Source organism: Carex rostrata, chromosome 2, assembly GCF_964058835.1.
Source record: "Carex rostrata chromosome 2, lpCarRost1.2, whole genome shotgun sequence".
Lineage (NCBI taxonomy): Eukaryota > Viridiplantae > Streptophyta > Magnoliopsida > Poales > Cyperaceae > Carex > Carex rostrata.
The window spans coordinates 8,607,146-8,616,133 of record NC_135919.1 but is presented as its reverse complement, the minus strand read 5'-3'; the positions used below and the strand labels follow the sequence as shown (position 1 = coordinate 8,616,133).

Genomic DNA, 8,988 nt, shown 5'->3' with positions numbered 1-8,988 from the left:
ACAATTTGATTTAAAACTTGATCAAAAGATCAACACATTATAATTTAAGTCAAGAGTTATAATTGTAATTTAATTCTTGTGTTGGATTATAATGTTACGATCAACAATATAACTTTGATTTAGAAAATTATTTTTGTTCATATTATAATAAATTGTTTAGGGAAAAAAATATAGGAATTTTGCAATTTTTAAGAAAAAAATATTCATAAATACTTCTGATCCAGACTCGTTTCGAACCCCATCGTTCACAAACAAACTATAAATATTTATATATTTGGACCTGAATTACTAAACCTGAAGGATCCACTATTAGACATAATTGTTGAAGCTAAAGCTGATCTTAATTATTCTGTGCATTTAGTTCAATCCCAATGCAGAAAATTTAGTTGTTAAAACAAACTCACGAAACATGCAGCTGCTCCATTTAGTTGTCAGATTAAGTTTTTTCCTATTCTAAAAACAAAATGTAATTGCACAACTGTTACATCGTAACAGGGTCGATTCATATTATTCTCAACTGAAACTAGCAATTCCTTACAGTGATATGACGTTTCAATCATACAATTGTACACAATATGAAAAAAAATTTATCAAGGAGACCCGTCAAAATCAACAAATTCTCCAGTCGCAAATATATTCCAGAAAAGTGCACTTAAAAAGTACAGAAAAGAGGTGAACATTAAAAATCCGCGAAAAGAACCCATTCGCTCAACAAAGAAACCAGCTCCAACGGTGCCTAATATGGCGGCCAATGTACCAGCAGTATTTGACATACCTGTAAAAAAAATCATCACAGCAACTATATAAGTATAACACAGATAATAGCTCCCCTGTTGAAATTGCAAATAGTTGTTCACGGTTAACAAATATTACCATGCAAGACGCCAGCGTACTGTGGGGCAATCTCCTGCAATAGTACAAGCTATTAGTGTCTAATTTGTAAAAACTAGGGTAAAGAGAGCTCAATAATCAATTATTTTTGGGGGAATTTCATGTATATCCTTCAAAAACTTTGAAGTTGGCATCGGTCCGGAGGGACAACGGACTGGTTTGGAGGTGGAATTCGTCGCACCAGTTCACGTGTGCATCGGCATATCACACCTTACACCAGAGGGGCATTCTCTCTTCGGATTACAAGATCCTTTGGAAGTTGAGAGCTCCAATGAAGGTACGCATTTTTGTATGGCTAATGAGAAGGAATAAAATCCTAACCCAGGAGATACTGCAGTTCCGAGGTTGCTTGGTAAAGCCAGCATGCCAGCTGTGCAGTTCGACAACCATCGAAACAACGACGTATATCATGTGGAGCTGTCCCTATGCGCGTAATTTTTCTTTTTTTTTTTTGGGGGGGGGGGGGTTCTTGGCGCATTTCAATATCAGGATCCAAGATAGAGGAGGGATCACAGAAACTTGGATCCTAAAGCAAAAGAATCAAACGAAAAGGATTCATATGTTGCACAACGTCGTGTGGGCGGCGGGAACTTGGGCTTTATGGAAGGAAAGGAACAGAAGGTTCTTCTCAAATAAGCAGAAGCCGGTGATCAGTTTAATAAATGATACAGCACTCGATGTTCCATTCTGGATTCAGAATATTTAAAAGGGGTGATAGGGGTAGTTTGGGACACGGAGGTGACTATTGTAACATGCTGGAGGCAATAGGAGCCAGTTAGTTGGGCTTTGCTTTTCTTTTTCTTTTTCTTTTTCTTTTTCTTTTTCTTTTTCTTTTTCATTTTCATTTTCTTTGGCAAAAAACCTTTGTAAATATCACTCTTTTTATTAATACCAATCAAGCTGTTGGCGGCACTTCGCCGCCAACCATCAAAAAAAAAAACTTTGAAGTTACACATTTCCCCTCTAAAATTCAAAAATATCATATTTACCCTTCTAAATTTCAAAAACTCACAAATTTACCCAAATTATTGACTTTTCTATTAAAAACTCATTTTAAGCTTATAAAGTACCCATTTTAACAAAGGGTAAAATGAGAAATTTATGAATTCAAAATGAGTTTTAATAGAAAAAAAGCAATAAATTAGGTAAATTTGTGAGTTCTTTAAATTTAGAAGGGTAAATATGCTATTACGAACTTTGGGGGCCGGGGGGGAGATACATAATTTCAATTTTTGAGGGATATGCATGAAAAATCCCCCATTAATTTAGAAGTCGATAGGATCAGGAAAGAGTGAGAGACCTGAAAATTCACAAGAAAACCTGAGTGGCCAAAGGATTTCAAGCTAACGGCAATGGTAAGCCAGGCTGAAGCAATGACTGGACTTTTAGCTGTGTTGAGGCCAATAAGTGCTACACCTGGACCCACAAACCCGATCGACTGCGACAGACAGAAGTTCAAACGGTTAAAAAATTACAATATGGAAGTCAAAAATACAAATTGTACAACCTTGATCTAGACTTAAGTCGTGAATTTTGAACTTATTTTTAGGAGTCTGTGTATATAAATAGCATAGGATTTTTTTTTTCTTTCTTTTTCTAATAAAGGGCCACATCTCCTTTTTTTCATAAACCCCAACATTATTTTTTGAAGGTTAGTGGGCGAAATGCCGACTAATAATTTATATTTAAGGAAAGAGCGTTGCTTAAATAATTGTGTTGGGCATGATCCTCAGCAAAGGGGTTTTTGAATTGATTAGTTAAGTTATATATTGTCCAATAACAATTTCACTGGTGAAGAAACCAAGTAAATGTATTTCTCACATTCAAATAATAATAAGCACTGTTTGCATCACTAATAATGTATGTCTAATATAATGTACCTATTAGCCAAATCAGTTTCACTCTAATAAGAATTTAACATCTCGAACTAGCACTACACAAATCTAATGTATTTAAGAACACATTAAGCAATTATGGTGATATGCTTTTTTGAACAGTCAAATATGTATAAAAGGGAAAAATTATGACCGATTCAACACTCAAATATAATGATCCCTAATTACCTGCATGATTTTTCGAGTAGAAGTGACACTGATTCCATTTTTTATCATCATATCTGACCAAGCACCCGCAACGTAACCCAGAACCGCCATCATGACCCAAGGAAGTGCACTAAACCATGCAGCTTCCCTGAGGTTTACCCCATATATCTACCACAAAAATAATAAATATTTTGTTAAAATAAAGAGGAAAAAAGTTGGAATTTTCAGTCAAGGGAAAACAACTGACAAGCTTGACTTACTGTATTAAAGTAAACCGGCATCCAAGAAAGAATAACAAAATAGCCCTGGAAATAAAATAAGTAATCAGAAATACTGTCTAAAATTGTGAATTGAAGAAGCAGAAAACAAAAAAAATATAAATCGAGGAATCAGGAGAACTTACCCAGCTGTGCATAGCATTAGCAGATATTAGAGCCCATGTGGGCCATTTAGAGAGTAGCTTATTAAATGGAGGGATAGCCTTTGATCTTTTCACGGGTCCATCTTGACTGGTCATTTTTTGACCCTTGGTGATGTACTCAAGCTCATATTGTGATATCTGAGTGTGTTTCTGAGGAGTGGTTGATGCAACTGAGATCCAAACCAAGACCCAAAGAAAACCAAATAGACCAAATATTACAAAAGGCCCATAGACACCAGCCCGCGACATGATTATAGGAGAAAGAAGGAGCCCGATTGCACTGCCGAGTTGAAAGCCGGCCATTGCCAAACCGACAGCTCCTGACCGCTCTGTTTGAGGAAACCATCTATAAGAAAATGTGCAGTTTTTTCTATCACAATATTGGAATGCACTAGATAGTTAATTAATAAAAGAATATAATGAAGAAAAGGGCACTTAGTTCTTCAGCAGCACCAACAAACTTGCACAAATAAGCCCCTTTATAAAAAAAAGTTTATGGGCACATCTACATATAGTCCAAGGGGTGCTAGCCACCCCCATGATTTCAAAATTTTAAATCATGTATATTGAAATTTAATTTATTTAATTTTTTTTTTTAAGTTTATATACAATTCAGCCCCCTCATGAAATGTTAAGAATTCCATTTAGTGGTTGGGGAGAACTGGGTTCAAATTTGAGTGACCACACATTATATATTTTTCACATATTATACATTTTATGTTTCAACCCCCCCACCCCCCCCACCCCACCCCAACCCAATCTAAATTTTCTAGTTCCGTCCATGCTTTTACTATTTCCTAGATAGCAAAAGAAAACTAAATAATAAATGAATGAATACACGTTTCAAATAAAGCAGGGAGCTAGGATTTTATATTAAGAAAATAATTGGGATGAAATATTTAAGTTGGTCATAAGACTCGGGAAAGTGGTTGACAAAACAAAATTGAAACCCTTAGGGGAAAGTAGACAAGGGGCATGCAGATAGACCTTAAAACCATGTTGTTCATGCTAGGCAAAGCAACACCTTCGGCTATACCCAAGAGCGCTCTCATGGCAAGTAACGCTGGTAGGGACGACTCAGCAGCCCAAGGTGTAAGAAAAGTGGCCAAGGACCATAAAGCAACCCCATATGCCATGACTCGCTTGCCGCCATAGTAATCCACTAGCGCTCCTCCTACAACAGGAGATACTAGATACCCCCAAAGAAATGACGACTGTTCTGTGTGCATCCATGATACATGAATAAGTCTCAGAAAAATAACAGTTGTTTATGCAAATATTTACCGGTGTTAGGCATGCATGCTTAGTTTCAAGTGATAAGTAAATCTAAAAGGATCAGGTCCCTTAGAATATATTAGACTACAAACTTCCGTTAAATTTGTCATTCAGCTCTGATTTGTATAACCACCATCTTAATACCATTCTCTCCGAGTTAGGCCACCATGTCAAAATAAATTAGTCTTTTGGAAATTTGTTAGAACAGGATAGTTAAATGGTTATGCTTTAGACTAAATGTTCCAAATGTTTCTTCTTTAATTCCTAGTAATTTTAAAGAGTTGGGATTAGACATTTCCCAAGGATGCAATTTTATTATGTGTTGAGCAACAGTTCAATAATTGAGACATGCAAGTATTTTGGAAATTAATTGAGCAACAGTTTCATAATTTTTTGGTTTTATTAGCAGCTGGTCTGTACCAGTGGCTGGAATGGGGGGTTGATTGACCCCCGTTTTTTTTTTTTTTTTTCAAAACTCTTGTACGTGTGCCTTATTTTATATATAGTTTAGAGTAAAATGCTATGGATAGTGTAAAATTGACCCCAATTAGCAGCAAGAAAATTTTATATGATTGACCCCCATTCACTTCTGACTACCATAACTTAAAAGTCTGGCTCCAGATGATGCATATTTTGTGCAGTACCAGTTAGCAGTAGTAGAGTGTGGATATTGATACCTTGGGTTACTTATATGCTCTCATGCTAACTAGTTGAAATGCTGTCCTCGATAATTGTATTTAATTGTTTCTAATGATTTAATTGGTGGGCAATAAAATGCATTTTTTTCCAAAAATAAAAGGACTAGTAATCGCCAAAATGACCTAATTATTGACAAGACTGAAATTGAGAGCTGTGCTCATACAAAATAAAGTGGAGTAATCCATTTGGAACCAGCAGCACAGGCCCCCAATAATTCTTATGCTCTTCTTTTATTTTCGTTTTCTGAAGTAGTGATATCTGAAGCAATTTCCATTACATCAGATTCTGTAAACTTTTACTGCATCATTAAAGGTGGAGATGAAATTACTAATCCTTAATCGCTTATAAGCTAATAATCACAACTGAGGATCAAAGGCACTTGCCTAATTTCATAACTAAAGTGATGATAAAGAAAAAATAAAGCACCTGAACAATTCCAGCGAACGACTGGCTCCATCCATGCGCCTTAGAAATAGGCACGATAGCTACTGACATAACGACTCGATCGGCATTACACAGAGCAAGTGCCAGGCCAAGCATGGCGACCACCTTTACCCTCTCTGAGGTAACGAATTCAAAGAAATTGGGGCTCTGTATCTCGCCTCCCGCGTCATCCGGCACTAACGAAGATGACACTGGCTTTGGATAAGACCTAATTGGTGAATGGAAACGGTCGTAACGGAGTCTACATGTTGGTTGCTTAGTCGGAGAGGTTTTGCGGATTTGGTAATGGAGTGGGAAAGAGGGGTTTCGGTTTAGAGAGGATCGGGGAGGAGGGAGGGGAGAAAAGGGGGAGAGGTGGAGAAGAGAAGCCATGCTTTACAGTCGGAGGAGCTCGACTCGCAACTCGCAAGTCACAAGCAGAGTACCGAGACTGAGCAACTGCGTGCGTATCCTCTGAGATATCTCATGTTTTGTGTGACCGACGTGTCCAGTGCCTATTCGGGGGTGACGTCGGGGGCCAGTATTATTTTAGCTTTGAGATTCGTGCAGAATGTAATGCAACAGTTGAGATTTTCCAAAAAGTCACGCAAAATATGTGATATCTCAGAGGATACGAATTCCTGAGGAACTCCTCTCCCGGCACGAATCTCAAACAAAAATTTCATCAAAGAATAAGCTAAGGGCTGTTCGTTTGTCACGGGATTACAAGGGATGGGATTTGATGGGGATGGGAATCCACTTTTAAAAAAGCGGGAACCCACAGATACGGATACAAACGGAATTAATTATAAGAATGTTGAAATGGGTGTTCGGTTGTACAGTGGAATTAGTTGTGAGAAATTCTATTTTTTATTTCTAAAATGCTTGATATCAATACACTTATTCTTATTAATAATTATTAGTGTAATTCATAACAAAACCTATTACTTTATAAGGTTGCTTCAACACATTTTTGAATTAAGCACTTTATTTTCAGTATTTTTTTTTTAAGTTTGGATCAAAGTTACTTTAGAAATTATTATTTTTTGTTCAATTCTTAGGTTATAATTAGATATTCAAAATTTGTTAGATGAAATCGTTATTGATTAATATGTTAGCTGGAATAGTTATTGTTTCAAAGATATATAATTAAACTGATAGTCATAACTTTTCATTTTTTTCCTGCAACTTCGTTATTGATTAATTTAAAAAAGATGGTACAATCCGGTCTTAATGCTTTTTTTCATTTAGTCCCACAAACAAGAATAAAATAGAAGCAGACAAGATATATATATCATGAATCTGCAATTTCAAGATCACATGTGAATTAGATGAAGAGGGGAGGGAGAGTACAAATATATAAATGAAGTCTGAGTTGATCTTTTTTTTACCAACCAATTGAACTGATATAGGAACCAAAATAGGAAATAAAATGGGAAGAAGGAGAAATAAATTGGTCATCCGAACGGACGTGGGGAATTTTATCGCAATGGATCAAAAATCTAACTAATTTCCATGATCCCAAGAGCAGCCGAACAGGCTCTAAATTTGCGACCTTTTAAAATGGGGGAATTTCAGGTATACCCCTCAAAATCTTCAAAATTACGTATTTCCTCCTCTAAATTTAAAATTAAATATTTTTTCCTCTAAACTTCCAAATCTCACATATTAACCCATTTTATTGTCTTTTATATTAAAACATATTCTAAATTTATAAAATACTATTTTATCCTTTTATTAAAAAATACAAAACGCTCATCTGACTCCAATTTGAATCTAAAGGTTCCTTTATTATCTGAATTGCTTTAAGATCTATGAGCCTTAGATCAACATGAATCTTGAAGCGATCACACAAATATTGAAGCAATGTGCACAGATCTTAATGTGATGCACGCTAATCAAAATTACTTTGAGATCCGTGCGAATTAGATTAGCACAAATCTTGAAGCAAACACACAATAATTTTATTGTGATGCTCACGAATCGGACGGTAGAGGAACCCTTTAGATTCAAATTTGAGTTCGATTGGGTGTTTAATAATTTTGGTGAGGGTTAAAATAGATATTTTATAAATTTAGAATGAGTTTTAATATAAAAGACAATAAAATGAGTAATTATGTCAGTTTTAAAAGTTTAGAGGGACAAATATGTAATTTTAAAATTTAGAGAGAGAAATGTATAATTTTGATGTTTTTGAGGGGTATACGTGAAATGAAATTCCTCTTAAAATTTACAAGGATTAATTGATATATGATGAATTTTAGAGGTAGAATACGTAATTTTGACATTTTTTAAGGGTGCGTAAAATTCTTCTCAAAGTTATTGGAGTATTTTGTTTTTCCTTCTTGCCTTGTATTTTTAAATAAATAACACAACTATCTGGCAAGATCATATCGGGGCTGTTCGGCAGGTAGGATTAAGGGACCGAGGATTAAGAGCTTAAGCTCTCTTAAGGAACATGTGTTCGGCAATTGAGAGATTAAGATTGAAGGAGGATTAAACTTTATTTTTAGTCAAAGACCAATATGCCTAGATTGTTATGAGGCATTAATTAATTCATTGTCTTTTCCACAACATATTTCAGTCACAAATTTAAATTAGACAAATTAATTAACCAAATTGAAATCTGGTGAAAAAAATAATATAATAGACACATTGTTTTCTTCCCAATTCATAAATCAATCAAAATAAGTAAAATTAAACAAAGCTCATCGTATACTCAAAAACTTTCTGTATCTGGTAAAATTTCAAGTTCATAAATATTGTAAAATCAACCAAAATTAACAATTAATCAATACTATAAAACTCCCGACCAGATTCGGCAATGAAATCAAACAAAATCAATATTGTAAAGTTACAAGTTCATATATATCATGTATGTAAAGCAAAGTCCAATTGGTATTTTTTGAGAAAGCACTAGTAAATCGTATCATAAAACAAATTACAAGAGAAAAAACAGAGGGGAGTTGGCGTCGTCTACCAGCACACACACGAGATGAAGTTTGCTCCTGTGCGGTCCATGGAAGTTGGTATTGTGTGGTTTCCATATGGTGATGTATGGAGTTGGTGCAGCCTGGAGGTTGGTCTTGTGCAATGGTTTCCAAGTGGGCGGCGGAGGGTTGAGGGGATGGTGCCATGAGCTGAGGGAAGCGGTGAGTCGAGAAAAGTGGAGAAAACAATGAGCAATCCGGATCTCTAATGACTCCTCGTGGTGGGGAGAGAACAACACTTTCGTCA

The 8,988-nt window shown here is 35.6% G+C and overlaps 1 protein-coding gene across 3 annotated transcripts; it reads right to left on the bottom strand.

Moving 5' to 3' along the window:
• Nucleotides 1-470: 470 nt before the first annotated feature.
• On the bottom strand, nucleotides 471-6,199 carry LOC144572814 (putative anion transporter 3, chloroplastic). 3 transcript variants are annotated; one of them, XM_078322491.1, is made up of 8 exons: nucleotides 5,755-6,199; nucleotides 4,342-4,568; nucleotides 3,337-3,700; nucleotides 3,194-3,238; nucleotides 2,955-3,101; nucleotides 2,192-2,329; nucleotides 874-907; nucleotides 471-775 (listed from the first exon to the last, which is right to left on the bottom strand). In XM_078322491.1, the coding sequence occupies exons 1-8, from the start codon at nucleotides 6,142-6,144 to the stop codon at nucleotides 591-593; spliced, it is 1,530 nt and encodes a 509-aa protein (XP_078178617.1). In that variant the 5' UTR covers nucleotides 6,145-6,199; the 3' UTR covers nucleotides 471-590. The 3 variants fall into 3 exon arrangements, with proteins under 3 accessions (XP_078178617.1, XP_078178630.1, XP_078178623.1); XM_078322504.1 differs by having other exon boundaries at nucleotides 3,337-3,683; nucleotides 5,755-6,145; XM_078322497.1 differs by having other exon boundaries at nucleotides 4,342-4,573; nucleotides 5,755-5,919.
• Between the last annotated feature and the right edge of the window lie 2,789 nt (nucleotides 6,200-8,988).